At 38.0% G+C, this 18486-nt stretch overlaps 1 protein-coding gene across 1 annotated transcript in view; it reads left to right on the top strand.

Moving 5' to 3' along the window:
- snd1 (staphylococcal nuclease and tudor domain containing 1) overlaps nt 1-18486 on the top strand; it is a 229952-nt gene that overhangs the window by 181666 nt on the left and 29800 nt on the right. The window contains exon 19 of the mRNA XM_038294784.1: nt 17080-17203. Within this exon, the coding sequence (XP_038150712.1) occupies nt 17080-17203 (124 nt within the window). The remainder of the gene's footprint in view (nt 1-17079; nt 17204-18486) is intronic.

Genomic DNA, 18486 nt, shown 5'->3' on the forward strand with positions numbered 1-18486 from the left:
AATTCAAATCCATGATGCTAGCCTACAAATTGCTTAAGGGTACGGCTCCCATCTAATTGAACCCTCTAGCAAAGGCTTATGTCACAACTCTGGTCAGCAATGGATTGTCTTTTAGCAGTGCCTGAACCACGCTTAAAGGCTGATTTATACTCAGAAACCGAGTTGTCTGCGTGTGTGTCTCAGTGAATGCAAATGTGCCTCCGCTACCTCTCCCAAATTGTAGGTGACCGCAGACAATGCCGCAGAGAGGGGGCATTGGATTGGTCAAATCTACATCCACTCTACTCTATGCGTTTTTCCTGTTTAGTGTCTTACCAGCTTGTTTCATTTGTATGACCGCCATTGTGGAAAACAACCAGTTAGAAGTGCGAGATGCGCAAGAACGTTGGGACCCTTTTTCTACCTGGATCCCTGCTCTTTTTTGCCCTTTGTTGTCGCACGAACTTGCCCCCACCCACTAAACGTCATGGCCATATCTAGACCCACAGCTAGTTTGTGATTATCCTTCTTGTGTTGTGGCATGGAATAACATAGCGCAGACCATGCTTCAAAATTGAGCATAAATCAAAACTGTTTGCGACAACCTCACTGTGACACACTGCTGCGGGGAGAATAACCAGCCCTTAAGACAATCCAAACTGTTTTCATGTGTTGTTCCAAGATGGTGGTAAATGGTAAATGGCCTGTAATTATATAGTGCTTTTTCAAGTCAGGAGACTTGACCAAAGTGCTTTACACTACAGTCATTCACCCATTCACTGTAGCCACAGCGGATCACTGACAGAAGCGAGGCTGCCATACACTGGTGCCACAGGGCCCTCTGACCACCATCAGTAGACAATGCAGGTGAAGTGTCTTGCCCAAGGACACAACGACACTGAAAGCCAGTGCCGGGGCTTTAACCGTCCTTCCATTTCAGGGCAAACTCCTACACCAGACGCCACTGTCACCCCGAGTGGAATTACCTTCCAAGCGCTAAAAGAACAGGCGCAACCCTGTCTATCTTCAGGGTTCTCCTAAAGACCGACCTCTTCAAAGAGCATCTCCTATCCTAACTCTTACACAGAGCTCTGTACCCCTCTATTACTATTTCTGTACTTCCTCCATCTCTTTGCTGTCACCACTGATTTTGACTTTGGATTTTCCTCTTATTGTCATATTGATAACTGTAGCAGTGACCTACTTTGTAAGTAGCTTTGGATTAAAGTGTCTGCTAAATGCATGAACATAAACAAAGCAATACTGTCAAAGCTTTGTTTCAGATGTACAGATGACAGGTGTTTGTCCACTTTCCCACTTTTAAAAGCCTTTATAGTGAATATAAAACCACTGATGAAGGTGAGTGTTTAAAAAAAAAAAACAGCTCACTAGTCAGTATCTTTTTTATTTTTCTCTTATGCAATAGTTTAGTGTTTTATTTCGAAAACACTGACAATAAACAATCAGAGTTAATGACCACTTTAAAGGGCAGAAAGGATCATACAGGAATTAAACAGCTGCATTGAAAAGTGATGCATTTGGTTCTTAGATGGAAGACAAACATCTTGCAGAAAGAGAAAAGCAATAAGCTGTTCCCCTTGTGAGAACTGATCAGAAGACCTGGTGATGGTAAACAAACTGTCAAATTTCACTCTGATGTATAACTGAAAAATACAGCTGTTGTTCTACAGTATACAAGTAATAATGAGTAATACAGCAGAAAAATATGTTTTAAACTCCTGAAATATTGTCAGTTTATAGTGTAGTTGTTTAAGGGAAACGGAGGAGATGAGGAAGAAGAAAACAGAACATGGTCATTAATATTTAGAGACAGTTTCCGAACCATTAACCCTGAGGGAGTTGTGTATATGTAATAGACTTGGCTGGTTTATTTATTTATTGTGGTGTGTAAAGAAGATTGGCTGCTGAAAAGCCTTCAGATCTTAAATTTCATATATAGATCCCTAAAATGGTATGCATTTTTGTGCTATTCAAAAGCAGTTAGAAAGGCTGCCTGTAGTGTTTTTTTCCCATAGAGTTGTCCTTTATATCCTCTGTTTGACCCTTTCACTATATTAATTATTTAATTATGGTTCCCCCTTTTTTCTGTCTTATTTACATATGCATATATTTACACAAGTGTGATTGCTGCAGTTTTCGTAAAGGAGTTTGCGGTTTGAGCAGATTTAAAAGACAAAAAAAAGTTTAATCCTTGGTTTAATTTGAAGTAGTCATTTATCCATCTTTGTGAAAACCTGCCCCCCCCTCCGTTGTTGCTCTGGTGCTGTTGTTTCTTATCCTCTGTTTTTTCCTTCTATGTGTTGTTTCCTCTCCAGAGGCTATATGTAATTACTGTCAGGAGGGAACCGGCACAGATCAGTGCAACCTTGGTCACACAAACACAAAAGGCAACTCCAGGCACATGGAGAGAGACGACTCTAAAGTGTTCAGTTTTGATGGTATATCACTAGTCTGAATTACATCGCTCTTTAAAAAGTAGCCAAAAACAGGTCTAAATTATTTCTACATTATTTTGTAGTTTTAAACTGCAGAGATTAACATGAGTTCTTCCCTTTTATATTATTGGTGAGAATGTCTGGGTTTGTACATCACCAGATTACTGAAATCCACAAACTATCCGCATGTTGTCCCTAGAGGATAAATACTCTTTCATCTTTTGTCTTGAACATTTCCAAGAGATGGCAGGTCCAGGGATGAAATCCAGACATCTCCCTCCTGAGTTACATTACCAAAACAAATACAGCAGTTCCTTTACTCCAAGCCCCTCCCCCGTTATCAAAAACTTCTTATATTGTCCATAAGGGATGAGCTAAGGCATCTAATGGAGGAAGCTTCCCTCAGTTTGTTTTTTTTCCTCCAAGATCTTATTGTTCCAGTTGCAACCTATACCTTATGGTCATAGATAAGGGTCTGCTGCTAGATAGACGGATAAACAAATAGACTCATTTAACATCAGACTGCAGCACATTACTGCACACAAGGCCCTGATGTGTTCCTTTCTGCTCCATTCTGCCATCAGTTGTGAACAAGAAACTATGGTATCTGACGATGTAAAAGGTCTAGGAGGGAGGCTCGGACATACCTCTCTGAGCTGAAGTATGTCTGCATTTGAAAAATGACCTTTGTCCTTCAGGTAATTTTTGAGTATCGCAAGGCTTTCCGAGGTTAGAAGTGACATGCAATGTCTGGTGAGGTTAGTGTCTGTTCTGATGTTTCTTCTTAGCAAAATATCCCCGGAAAACGTGCCTTGAAGGATTCTAGGGGATTCTTGATCAAATACTAGAACCTCTTCAGCCAACTCCTTTAGATGTAGAAGAGTATGACCCATATCTCATCACATAGAGCTCATGCTATACATCCTTCCTGCAGCAACTTATAAATAAGACTGAAGTATTTGAGTCACCATGGGAAAAGTCTTAACAAGCTGGCAGAGCACAAACATAGAAAAATGGCAAAGGTTTTTATGGGGCAAACTTTGTATCTGTCTGGTTAAGCAGGCTTTTGAAATGTGTGTCAGACGATAAGGTTCACCCCTTAATTTAAGCACATGGCTACTTACTAATGCGTATAAAATAGAATGAAAGGCACATAGTACATTGACAGCTAAATTTTACTCCTCACCAAACCGACACTTTTCCTGCTTGCATCTCACATACCTGCATCCCCACCCAACAGATGTCAACATATTACAGCTTCTTGCCTATTTGTAGATGAAACATTCAGTTGCTCTCACACAAAAATGTTTTTGGATGAGTGAGGAAAAGCGGACTATATAAATCATCATCTCTGTAATGTTTACCTGGCTATGAAAAGGACTCAGACGACCAGAGATGAATGGTTGGACTTTACATGCTAGTGAATAAAAGGAAAACCTAACGCTGAAAAAACACCAATCATATATTTTCAGATAAGAGGTAAGATTTAGTTATTTGGTGGCCTTTAGGATAAATACTCCTGTCCTATCTGGAGTTGAATAGTAATATATTATATGTTTGCTTCTCTTCATTTGTAAAATAACTTTTTGGCATTTTGTTTTGATATTATTTGTTTTAATGTGTTGTATAATGTTTTGGAAACAGCTGCAATTATTAAAATAAATTAAGATCTAAATCATCTCATCAATTTTGCACCAAAAATGGTGTGCAAGTCCTTTAAACTAGATTTACAATGTTTTTGGATTTTTATTAATTGAAAAAAATGTAGTTTCTGCTGCCTTCCTTCACCCTACATTGTCAAAGCATCACTCGTGTTGCCATACTTCTGTGTGTGGTGTTGCTATTAACATGTCTGTCTGGCATAGTCTCTGTTCGTGCCTATACGTGGCCTGTGCCTGTCACACGTTAAACTGTCGATCTGGTTACTAAAAACGTATTTGCGTGAACTCACCTTGTTACACTCCAATCTTTCAAAATCTGTAGATAACCCAAATAAACACAAGTAGACTCCTTCCTGGTTTTGCATTGGGTTGTCAGACATGTTTCAACTACTGTTTGAAGTAGATGTAGAAACTCAACTTGCAGGAAGCAGTCTGATCAAAAAAAAAAATTGGCTTTAAAGACTTGGGAAAGGCACCTTTCATCCTGATAACTTTGCACTTGGCTGGGAATTGCTCTATGAACTTTAAATGACTGTGGAAGTTGGGGTGACTAAAACTGGCCTGTTGAGACTGGCTTTAAAAATGGATTCTGCCCACTAGAATCAAGACCTGATAATGTATCATTAAAACTGAAGGCTCTCTGACTGACAAGAAAATGCTGACATGTAGTGTGCACCTTTCATATTCATCCCTGCACATCACTTCTCACTCCAGAAGTCTAATGTGGTTACAGCCAAATTCTGATCTTGGGGTTTGGAATGCTAGACTTTGATCAACTTGTATTAGTGCCAATTTAGATATTTTATTGATTTTCTTACTTAGTTGGGGTCAGCTAGAGATTTATATTTCTGGGCAGGATTGCTCGCTGTTTTTGCTCACCTCATCCCCATCCCTCCTCCTCATAGTTGTCACCTCCACGCTCCTGAATTGCTGGGCCTGACCCTTTCTAGCAAACACACACATTTCCTGCTCACACCAAGCCTCAGCTGCAGTGCGACTGGCTGAACATGCTGTCTAGAGCTTGTTCCCTGGCACCAATACAGACTCGTAATGAGTAGAGTCGTTCCCCCTCCAACCAGGTGCCACTCCGTCCACATTATTAACACTTCTACCTCTTACACGCAGCAGCTGTTCTTCACCTAATGATGCTGGACCCTGCCACCGATAGAGCAGCATGGCCAGAAAGTGGCTCTCTGTCTAATTGCCTAAAAATTTAGATTGTCTTTGAAGTCTGCAAGACAACTTTGTTTTATACGTCCTTGATGTTAGTGATTCTACTTGTCGTTCCATATTTGTGGGGTTGATTTCACCAAGATTAAAACTAGTGCTGCATCATGTGTTGATAAAGATGAGTTGCCCTCTAAATTGTATGTCATGTCTATGCAGATTATGACATTATAGCAGAAAGCTTATTAAAAAAAGAGATGAAATGACGGTTAGAAAAGCTCCTCTTAAGGCTGCATAAAGTCCAGCCTTTGTCCCTCATTTCAAAGGTATTCATGAAACGTACTTTGGTCTGTGCTTTTCTGTGTGCGTCAAACCAGGGGTTGAGATCGGTCCTGCTCATGTGTTACTAGCCTTCTAAAAAGGTATTGTCTTTTTTATTATAAGAGTTAAATAATCTTACAACAACACAATAAATGCACTAGTTGTACAGTGAAAAAATGAACTTGTGTTTTTGGCAAAAGTGAAAAGGAGCGACAGAAAACCCTAAATGTGATTACTGTTGTAATGATTATGGTGAACGGCTTAATGGTCGCATCAAATTAAAGGAGAATGGTTTTAATTGCTATACTGCTATCCTAGGGTGTATGTAATTACATTCATGCCAAAGCCTCAAAAATCCATAATAATTTGAATTTTACATGGAATTAGAATTCATACCATGAAAGAAAGTCTAATATTCTTTGTTTTTAGTACCTTAGAAGGATGACAAACAAAAATGACTAAAGTTTTTAACTTTCGAAAATGTCTCGTTTAATTGTTTATTGAATTTAATGTAGGCCTCCCAAATAGCTACACTAAATATAGCAGCCAGGCAAGTACAGTCCATCTGGAAAGTATTCACAGCATCTAATCTCATTTATGTTGCAGTTTCAAAATCTTTCCGATTAATGTCTAGAAAAACCTTAAACCATTAAACTACGTTGATTTAACTAAATTAACTTTCTCTTGTAGAAACAGTTTTTAACCCTCTTAGCTTTACAGGGACAGTGTCATGTTGCAACATGTTTTTTTAAATTTCCATGCTCACTGATTGCTTACAATGTTTTTCTGTAAGGTTATTGGATTCTGGTGCTGTATTGTTTTCTATTTTATGCTTTGTTTTTGCACAGTTTGTGAGTAACTGAAGCATTTTGTGTATGTTCACAATTACGCAGGTACAATATTGCACATATTAGCATTAGGTAAACCAATGAATGAGAAGCAAAGAGTTTGCACCTCTCCGCAGAGTTGTGAAAATAATGAATAAAAGTCCCAAGATCCAGTGTGTGGAAAAATAAAAATAAAAAGACAAAAAATTGGATTCAAAGGGGAAACGACTCAGATAGCACTCGCAGCCTCAAAACACTATCAGGATGGACGCTTGGTGTGTATATTACCCTAACATAAACTCATACGTTAGCCCTAATCCTAAGACCTAAGCCTTAAACAGCAATTGAGCCATAGGGGACCAGGCATTGGCCGCCGCAAGGAGCAGTTGATCCCCACAGTGTGCAATTTTTATTAAAATAGTCCCCACAATGTTTAAAATACATGAACACAGATGCACTTTTCCTAGCCAGATCAGGGTTCCCATGGGTCCTTAAAAAGTCTTATAAGGCATTGAATTCTTCAAAATAAAACTAAGGCCTTAATTGGTATTAAAATGTCTTAGATCAGTCTTTCGTAGGTCTTAATTTTTAAAACGTAATAAATATGATTATTTTTATTACGATTTACTTTTGTAATCCAAATAAAACATTAAAATTGACAATTTTATTTATTTATTTTTTTTTTTAAATAACGGCTCTCCATTATTTTGTTCCGTCCCGATAGCGGAACCAATAAAAGTGTTGGTGCTCCCGGGACATTTGGGAGATGCGCCATTAACTTGGAAAATATGGGCAAGTGTAAATTTAACAAAAATTGGCTAACCAGCCAAGAGTTTTCCCCATGGCTAAAACCAGTTCCAGGGAACATATGAGTCACGTTGTATTTTGTGCAAGAACTTCACTTGGAATGATGGGAATTAAGGGAGTGGAGTTGTACATGCGAAGCGCAAAACACAAAGCGTCAAAATCAAGTTACTGAGAAAAGGCCGGTATTTCTTAGTTTTGCTCCACCCTTGTCTTTGCAACGCCTCCAATTATCACCAAACCAAACATACTAAGAAAATGATACAAAGAAAAAATGGCAGAATTGCAACAGGTGGAGGAAGAACTGAAGAAGGCATGCAGTACCATGCTATAGCTGCAAAAAAGACTTAGCACTGGTTATGTTGTGGCTTTAAAACTTTTTGTTTCCTGCTAAAACAAAGTTTGTGAATTCAGTTAAATAGTAGTTAAAATATGTCATTTGTGTGTTTTTAGCTTCTTCCTATATGGAAAGTTTTCAAAATTTGAAACTTTGGTGCAATGGTTTGCAATGTTAAAATAACATTTGAATAAAGCTGTTGTAAGCAGGTTTTTCTTGTGTTTCTTGTAAATTTGGTCTTAAATTTTTATTTCAAGTGGCATTAAAAAGTCTTAAATCTTGAATTTAACTTTCCTTATACTGTAGGAACCCTGCAGATCCTTATGCTTGGATTGAAAGGTCACTCCAGAGATGGGCTTGCTGGGGAAAATGCTTAGTTTCTTGGCTTTAAATCTTTTACTCTTAAAGGATTAACCTTTAAACGTCTTTCCCTTGATCCGCATTTGTATCCCCACAGCATAATGCTTCCACTACAATGATTCACAGTTTAAAAGTTGTTTTTCCAGATCATGAGTGGTGCCTTGTTTCCTCTACAGCAGGGATTGCCAAGACATTACCTGAAAGCCATTGTCCTGCAACTTTAAGATGTGTCCTTGCTTTAATTCAGGTATGGTTGAGCAGGGACATATCTAAAAGTGTCAGGACCCGATCCCTGAAGGACAGTAGTCCCCCATGTCTGTTCTAGATGGTCAAAGAGGCACTTTTTCTGATCAACTCTTTGAAACTCCTGTCGATGGTTATACCATTTACTGAGAAGTGACCTATTTTGTATTTTATAAAAGGCTACCATGCCAGCCTGTTGAAAGCAGTACTGTGGAAATGTTTCTCCTTGTGGAAAGTTCCACTCACCCCCTCCAGAGCGATGGTTACCCCGACCGCCATGTTTAATCATACCTGATAGGAAAATTGTGCTTCATTCAGACCGGTAGTTCCTGTGTGTTTGTGCAGTCTGCCCTTGGGTGAATTTCTTATTATCCCTTCTGCAAAACTGTCTGCCTGTCTACTGTGATAAGGATATCCACTGCAGAACCAGTCTGCACCTCTTAAAATACAGAACAAGCTGCTTATTGGGCTACACTCCTGCGATGCTCACTGTTATGTTGGATATTCCAAGAAAGTGTTGTACCTACCAAGATGTATTAACATTTCTGACATTCTCAGCTGAGAGCCAACTCACGCCTCTGCTGTCTATATTCCAAACACTGATCTCCCTCCTTGCAAGTTTAAATAAAATCCTGTATAGTTTTGCTTGACATAACTGTCTTTGTTTGTCAATTGATCTTTGGGAGCAAAATTTCATAGAACAACCTTCCAACCTCGTCATTCAGATTCAGTCATTCAATTCAGATTAGCTGGCCAGTCAGCTTAAGGAAGGATGCTTGTGGTTCAGCCTGGATGCAATCCTGTCTCCTAGAAAAATCCTTTTCGGAACATTTCTTTATCCCTGCTCATCTCATGCATCAAGAACATAACTTTATATGTAAGCCCTGTGTCTGCCTTTCTAACTATAGCCCAGTCAATCTAATGTACTGCAGGTACCAGTAAAGTAGGACATTTCGAAATATGCCAGTTGAAATGGGAAGCAACAAAGGTTTTAGTGTCATAGCAAAGGTTATAAATGCTAATTAATAATTGATTAATTGATAAGTCTGCCCTTAATCGATTAGCAAAAACGTCAAACCTTTGTTTGCAAAAACGTCATTAGAATTGGCCTAATCGTTTTTCAGTGTTTCCATTTGGGAATAAGGGTGATTAAACATTAGAAAAGAAAGCAGCACTGTAAATATTCCCAGGCTGCAACACAAGCAAAAGCTGCAGTTTGCCTGATAGCAGATTCTGCCCACTTTTTCAGCTTCTGTTACTGCTGAAGATGTAATGGTGAAACAAGCCTCCTCTTGAATGATCTTTTTCTCAAGGAATGTATATTAGTGAATTGGATACACAAGTTAGCTTAGAAAAGGTCAGCTCGCTTGTCTGTTTGAACCATGATGCTTTTGATTTCAGGTGGAAAATAAGCATTCCCCAATTGGTATTCTTCACAACTTCAGAGAGCTAGATTTACACTAATGTCAGCATTTGGAACCATTACCTGAATTGGATTGACTGAGAGGCATTTTTCACAGTGCTGTGCCTCTTTTTAGGTCTAAAAAAGGGTTCTCTTCAAAGCTGTCCATATGTGTGCACATTTGAACAAATTTCTAGGATACAAACTATCCCATCGGTATTTTTGGACCTGTGACGATTAAATCAGGCTATTAGCCTCAGCCTTCACAGGTGGCAGGAACAGAAACGGGCAATCCAAAAGCGACTGCTAAATGCCTTCTCTGTTTACATTTTCAGTGAAGGTTTTTCCAATTACAGAAACTGTAATTTGCTGTAAAGACTCCAGACTGTTGGCAGGAAAAAATGGAGGAGGGTAATTGGCGGTAGTGGGGGGTTTCACATGAGTTGCTATCCATATCCCTCTATAGAGGGAGTGAAGTTGTGTGTGTCAAGCATTAGGATCATTTGTTTTTATGCCATACATTGACAGTTCATAAACACTAATCATAGAGTAATGAAGGTGGACTTTTTCCAGCCTTAGCCCCCTACTTGACATGCCCCAAGTACGTGCTGGTCCTCTACCGACTGGCCCTCAAACTGTTGCATACTCTAATAAGTGTCACACTGTCTAATCACTACTAGCTAGACCATCCATTCATTTAGAGAAACCATAGTCCTATGAATTTCTTATTAGAGCAACAACTCTGCCTCTTGAATACCCTGAAATGAAATCCAGTGTAGCAAAGGACTGTCACTTCACCAGTCTGTGTAACGACAGAAGGATGCTGAGGCAGTGTCATACTATGGCCCTGGTTTTGCTTAGGCAAAGATCAAGCAAAAACCTGCTGGAAACTGCACATTCTTCCTGTTAGACATTCACCTTTCAACCTGAATGAGCCATTATATATATATATCTATATATAGATATATATAGATATATACAGGTGCTGGTCATAAAATTAGAATATCATGAAAAAGTAGATTGATTTCAGTAATTCCATTTAAAAAGTGAAACTTGTATATTATATTCATACATTACATACAAACTCATATATTTCAGATGTTTATTTTGTTTAATTTTGATGATTACAAATGACAACAAATGAAAATCTCAAATTCATCATATCAGAAAATTAGAATATTGTGAAAAGGTTCAAAATTGATGGCCCCTGGTGCCACACTCTAATCAGCTAATTAACTCAAACCACCTGCAAAAGCCTTTAAATGGTCTTTCAGTCTAGTTCTATAGGCTAGACAATCATGGGGAAGACTGCTGACTTGACAGTTGTCCAAAAGACGACCATCGACACCTTGCACAAGGAGGGCAAGACACAAAAGGTCATCGCTAAAGAGGCTGGCTGTTCACAGAGCTCAGTGTCCAAGCACATTAATAGAGAGGCGAAGGGAAGGAAAAGATGTGGTCGAAAAAAGTGTACAAGCAAGAGAGATAACCGCACCCTGGAGAGGATTGTGAAACAAAACCCATTCAAAAATGTGGGGGAGATTCACAAAGAGTGGACTGCAGCTGGAGTGAGTGCTTCAAGAACCACCACACACAGACGTATGAAAGACATGGGTTTCTGCTGTCGCATTCCTTGTGTCAAGCCACTCTTGAACCACAGACAGCGTCAGAAGCGTCTTGCCTGGGCTAAAGAGAAACAGGACTGGACTGCTGGTGAGTGGTCCAAAGTCATGTTCTCTGATGAAAGTAAATTTTGCATTTCCTTTGGAAATCAAGGTCCCAGAGTCTGGAGGAAAAGAAGAGAGGCACTTCATCCACGTTGCTTGAAGTCCAGTGTAAAGTTTCCACAGTCAGTGATGGTTTGGGGTGCCATGTCATCTGCTGGTGTTGGTCCATTGTGTTTTCTGAGGTCCAGGGTCAACGCAGCCACATACCAGGAAGTTTTAGAGCACTTCATGCTTCCTGCAGCTGACCAACTTTTTGGAGATGCAGATTTCATTTTCCAACAGGACTTGGCACCTGCACACAGTGCCAAAGCTACCAGTACCTGGTTGAAGGACCATGGTATCCCTGTTCTTAATTGGCCAGCAAACTCTCCTGACCTTAACCCCATAGAAAATCTATGGGGTATTGTGAAGAAGAAGATGCAATACACCAGACCCAACAATTCAGAAGAGCTAAAAGCCACTATTAGAGCAACCTGGGCTATCATAACACCTGAGCAGTGCCACAGACTGATCGACTCCATGCCACGCCGCATTGCTGCAGTAATACAGGCCAAAGGAGGCCCAACTAAATACTGAGTGCTGTACATGCTCATACTTTTCATGTTCATACTTTTCAGTTGGCCAACATTTCTATAAATCCTTTGTTTTTATTGGTCTTCAGTAATATTCTAATTTTCTGATATGATGAATTTGAGATTTTCATTTGTTGTCATTTGTAATCATCAAAATTAAACAAAATAAACATCTGAAATATATGAGTTTGTATGTAATTTATGAATATAATATACAAGTTTCACTTTTTAAATGGAATTACTGAAATCAATCTACTTTTTCATGATATTCTAATTTTATGACCAGAACCTGTATATAGATATAGATGGATGGGTAGGTAGATAGATGGATAGATATATTTAAATGTTTTAGTTGTAACGTGTTAAAGTTTTTGATTTATATTCTGCTCATATTGCAGATGTCGTTTTTTCTAGATAGACTGCTTTTAAGCTCATTATTATAATTATTAAAACTGGACTGCTTCTAAAGCGACCACTGTTCCCTTGGCCCCTACCTGTGTCTCTGTCGTACTGTAATTATTTATCCTTCTGTAAACAGTCTAATAGAATTAACTAGAGCCTGCTGCAAAGGGAGCTAGAGCTGCTGTTTTCATTGGTTTTTTGTCTTCCCACCCCTTCATCTCGGCTTCCACACCATGTGGCACAAGATAATGGAATATGATCATAACCAACCTGTAAAACCATCACTCGCCTCCTTGTCTTCCTCTCTCTCCCCTCTGCACTCTCCATGTTTTGTTCTTTTAAAGCCTAATCGGTCCTTCACTTTATGCTCAGCATTCAAAATGTAATTATATATGATTTACAAACAGCTGCAGCCATTATCACGTATAAACAAATTACAGAATGAGGGACGAGAGAAAAGACGAAGGGATAAAGAGATGAGGATAAAAATAATTTGGCTTGGATCCGACACAGTCATTGGTTTGGCTGCTTTTTGATCATTGCTTTGGCTCTTGCCTCAACGTGAAATGAGCACTCATGCTTGACATGGTTTACCCTTTCTGCAAGCAGATATTTGGTTGTCCAACTGCCAGCATTGACTAGGAATCTCCCTCTGTAGTAGCATTTTCTAGCTGTTGTTCTCTCAGACTGTTGCTTTTTAGAATTGAACCTGTTTTACTAAATTCACTCCAGGTTGTTTGTTTCAGTGGGATCTGACAGCTAGATTTAGGTTTTAATTTCGGTCTTTCACGATATGCGTAGGTTTTATTTTGTGACCTTTTTTCTGGAAAACGGTAATCCTTGACTTTCACTAGTTCAAAACCAGTCTAAGAGCAACTCTGGTTAATGTCTTTAAGTTCCCTCTACTCGTACCATACCCAGGAGCGGGTTTTGAAATTTCAGCGCATGTACATATGAATATTTCATTGTCAACATAGCATGTCTGCATCATATCTACAGAAAGCTCTTGTTCTCCACTTCTTTCTTTTTCAGCATTTTTAGCCATTTTCAGCTTAAAATCCTGGGAATGGTAAAGGCGATGTTTAAAGTTTATGCTCAAACACAGCTTATGTGTAAAAGAAAATTAAAACTCATAACGGCTAAAGATTTAAGGATTTCTTCTTCAGCCGACACCTTCAGTCCTCTTTAACAAAACCGCTTCTGTTATTTTATTGAGGTAAAGTTCAAAAGGACCTGAGGCAGTGAACAAGGTTGCGAACGTTCCTATGTATGTTGCAAGAAAGGCTCCATGCCAGTTTGACTGTTGCTCAATTTTCCTCTACTACTCAGCATTTACTGTAAGAAATAAACTGATCACATTAGTGAAGACAGTCAGTTGATCATTGATTTATGTTAGTGCTTCTTGGCACTAAATCTTATACAGTAGAAAAGCCTGTTTATTTCCTTAAATAAAGCAGAACAATAAACTTGACTGGAAAATCCAACTTGGATATAAATTGATGTCAAGTGTAACCAACTAATTCATATGTGAGACATTTTTACCACCAGAACTTAATAACAATGAATGCCTACAGTCTAGGGAGAGAGAAATAAAAGTCATCAAGCTTATCAAAACAATAGAGCCACTTTCTGTCTAAATACTTTGCTGCTTTCAAAATTAAGTGGTAGGAATGTGCCATATGGTCTTTGTTGATATTAGAAAAGAGCTGAAACTATTAATTGGATTAATAACAATTAAAGAAAAAAATTATGGACTAAGAAATCTGTAATCAAATATTCCTTAACTTGGTTATACAGACTCTAAAACATGTCATTTACCAAAAGAACGCACTTTAAGCACTGATTAAGCCAAAATACTAAAAACATACATGCCGGTAAACATGTTTTATACAGAACTCAACTGGTATTTCTTGATTTTTTTATTTTTAAACAAAAATATTTGAACTTAAACCTTTTGTTTATTGAGGTGTTTAAACTAGTAAAAGTATATTTTGTTGGACTGATGAAATATCTAAATTAATCAATAGTTTCAGCCCTATGCAAGTTTCCTTACATTTCTCAGTTTTATATAGCTGCTTTCTTCAAAAAGTTTGGTTCTTTAAGCCTTTTTCAGACTTACTAATTACTTTAATTTGTCTTTCAAATATTCATTTATGGGGTTAGTTTTTTGACAGTGTTTCTGTACACCGTTGCATTGTGTTGTGCAACGCCAGTATTCTTTGAAATATTGTGTGTGCAAGTTGGAATCAAAGCACCTTTATTAACATCTATTCTGTCTGAAGGTTATGCTGTTACTTTAGTTTACATTCCTTTTCATAAATGCCGGCAAAGCTTCTCGAATCACAAAAATTTTCCATGGCAGTTTAGAGAATAGATTAATGCGGCACTGCCCAACTCCCAGCTGTTATCGCACATTGGTCATCTGTTGTGTGTATGAGGGATGTTGAAAAGTATTTCTGGTGGGAAAACTGGACATTGATGTTATAGACACTTCTGTCCATTGGTACCAAAGCCCAAATCCAGCATGCTAACCAGCTAATTGGAGCTCTTATAATCATTACTGTAATAATTACCTGACGTTAAAGTATTGTACACAAACATTAAGTTTGCTTGGAAATTCTGAAATTAGCTATTCCTCATCAATCCAGTGTTCCTTCTATAAAACAGCCCTGAGATGCTAAACATTTCTATATTATAATTTTCTCTAATTCTCTGTCAATCCAATAAACATGAAGTGTTCCTTAACCTTGCAATCAAACTATAATACTGCAATGTAATTGGTCAAACCATTTTGGGTCGGTCTCAAAAGGTTGAAAAAAGAGCAGGACAAGATGTATTCTTATGTTTTTAGATGCACAAATAAAGCAAGAATTCAGCTTAAACTCAAGATTAAGTATTTATTCACTAAAGAATATAATAGTGTCTGAATCTCCTACAGTTCAGTGCCTTTGTTTCATCCGGATGTTAAATGCTGCACTCATATGATGGATCACTTTTAAGCGTGCCATCAAAGTCGCGGTTATCCCCTACCAGCATAACAGTGGTGCAGCAAAATATCAGGACACCGCTGTACTCAATATCCACAATCCAACTGAGCCCCCTGCTTTCTCCCTCCACTTTAGTTCTCAATAAATCCCTCTGCATTCCTTCCTTTTTTTTCTCCCTTCCAAGTTTGACATGCAAATGAACGTCTCCAGAGCCGTTGGTTGGCAGCTGTCTGCCTGTCTCAGCATAGATAACTGCCGGAAAACAGGATCATTATTCATATTTTCTTGTCCTCCACCAGCATAAATAATATTAGGTGCTAATGACGACCAGGAGCGGTTGTACAGAAATAGAATAAAGGTGTCTGCCTGCAAGCTGTTTGTTTGGTAGTAACATGCATCATCAGCAAAACTACACCGGCTGCATTTATTTAATGTTCCTGCAAAGGCTCCTCAGTGTTAACAGAGTATAATTTGAGTGCCTAAAGGAAACCAATGACGTAAAGAACATTTGTCCTGCTTGGGTTTACGGTCAATCAAATGTCTGAATAAAGACGTTCAGTCATACATTTAATTGGCCTCCTTGCCTGTAGACCCCCCCCTCCAGGTGGTTGATTTGTGAACATGGTCTCTAAAAATATCACCATGGAAATTCCTCTTGGCCACTTTGCTAAACTAGCTGCTGTAATTGCTTACATACATTTAATGTAGCTCCCCACCAAAACACGCGGCTTGTGTAAGCGGTCTCTAAAACCCTTCACCGGGAGCAGAAAAGTAGCTCTGTGGAAGATGCACATACACATTCAGCATTCCAATTTGGACTGATGGTTGCAAATCAGGCAGCCACTTACTGCAGTCATTGGTTTTCTATGAAGCAGTGATTCACTATCTGATTCCTCTGTCTCCCAGCGTATTGACAGCCACATTCTTACCTTGAATCCACAATAATAGGTCTGCGGCACATGATATAATGGCTTGATTGGCCATAAAGGCCCACTGGGACAGCTAGCTTTGCTCCAAGCGCTACCTCGCCATGAGGGTCAAAGCACGATTAGCTCCGTAGTTTTAATGGGCTTAACGGCTACAAAAGCCACTAAAGCATTTCTTTTAGTCATTTTGGTGTCAGCAAGTAAAGGTGTTGAAATTGCTTTTGACCTTATTCTTGTTGCTTTGTGCTGTCAGAGCTAAGTTGTTATTTCTTTATTTCCATATAAAGCACTTAGTGAATGATTTTATGCTGTGTTGGATTAGCTTAAGGAACACTTAAGGTTAACTTGAGCTGAAATATCAATATTATATTCTGGTCTATCTCTGGTTTTGTCACCAGTAAGTATTATTTTTAGGTAGGGCTGAAACAAATAATCAGATTATTCGTGATTTATCAATTATTGAAATAATTTTACACTAATTTAGTGGTTGATTAGTCGTTAACTGGAGTGTAGAGACCCTACAACATGGCTTTAGCTGACAGAGCGACCCACTTACAGCAGGAATTATATCAAAATTGTGTGTATATAGCATTTAGGATAAAAAAAAAAGCATCTGTAAATGTGATCTATCCAGAACTGATCAACTGGAAATGTTTTAGTTTCACCTGGTTTAATTTCTTGAAAAATATTCTTTAAAGAACCTTTGTCAAACCATTATTAATTCATAATTGAAAAAATAATCGATGGATTAATCAATTTGCAATTTATCGTTCCTAACGTTACCATTTCCATTTATTCTTTATGTGAAACCTGACAAAGTGGTGACACATATCTAATAATGATTAAATGTATATTTAGATACAACTCTTCTAGAATGTTAACTTTTCACCCATCTGTGTTTCCATTAGGAGCCCAGTTGGAGAGTCTGATGGAAACCATGAGAGCTGAGATCGCTGCCCATCCACCTGTTGAAGGATCCTACGCCGCACGGAGAGGGGATTATTGCCTAGCCAAGTTCGCTGATGGTGAATGGTATGTATGCTTTTGACCTTGAGGTCATAAAGTTTGACTATTTGTTAGAAAACCTTAATGAATTTAACAGCTGTTCAAGAGGAGTTTAAACATCCTTTAGCTACAACACAAATTATCATATATTCAATTATGATTGGATAAATGTCCTAACGTCACCAGGCTTTAACTGCCTCCTACAGTCCTTACTAGGTGCTCTTAGATTTTTTTTACTTAACCTAGGTTATCAGCATTTCTAATTCTACATCCTTTCAATGCAGGACGAATACAAGAGTGTAGAACAGTGACTTTGTTGTGCTAATATTTTCTTTTTGAGTTCATATGAATTTTTGAAGCATGTGTAAAATTTATATACACCATAGTAAGTAAATGAAAACAAGCATCTTAGCTGAGATACAAGTTGGGACTCCCTACTAACTCCTGCTATGCATTGTGGTTAAATTGTCAAATGTTTCCTGTAGTCATTCATAAGTGTCTGGATGCAGATTTGCTTTAGATCTGGACATTTGCTCCGACTTTTCAGGACTTCTCATTTCTTAGATGCCAACCATTTGTTAGATTGCTTTCAGTGGTTTTTACCATTACGCTGAGGCTCTTGGTTTATTTTGATGATTGATACTAGAGATTCACCAATCTTATATTAATATATGTATTGCTCCTAAAATTTAAAGAAATAAAAAATTTGGTATTGCTGAAAATTGGCCTGATCCCTGGGAACAGATCTATCCAGAGTATTTCTATGCTTAAACATGTCTACATTTAAGTAAGCTTAAAAATCTCTTGAGCAGCAGTAGCTAAAGTTGACCTTATGGAAATCTGTCTTTGAGTTTATAAATACTTACTTTCACCCCTTAGACAGCGACATTGGTTTTCAGGATGGAATTCATCCTGCTAACATTATTTTCTGTTTCTATTACTTTTCTAACCTCATACTAATCCCATGTTACCTTTAGGGATACATATGTTTACATTAATGAAGGGCTGCAACTAACTATTATTTAGCGAATAGATTAATCCTTTGATTTGACTTTTTCCAATTAATAATCGGTTCCTTGAAGAAGTTTTTTTACAGAAATTAAACCCAGATACAGTATATTGAAAGACGAAAAAAAATTTTTTTTCAAATATTTTGAATGTAAAATGTTTATATATTTTTCAACAATTTTGTTATAATTACTGCTCTAAGTGGGTCATTCTGTCAGGGAAAGGCATCTTTTACAGTCTCTATATTCCAGTTGATGATTATTTAATTAATCATGATTAATTCAAATTAATTAATTGTTTCA

This window comes from Cyprinodon tularosa, unplaced genomic scaffold, assembly GCF_016077235.1.
Source record: "Cyprinodon tularosa strain WSP-4 unplaced genomic scaffold, ASM1607723v1 ctg345, whole genome shotgun sequence".
Taxonomy (NCBI): domain Eukaryota; kingdom Metazoa; phylum Chordata; class Actinopteri; order Cyprinodontiformes; family Cyprinodontidae; genus Cyprinodon; species Cyprinodon tularosa.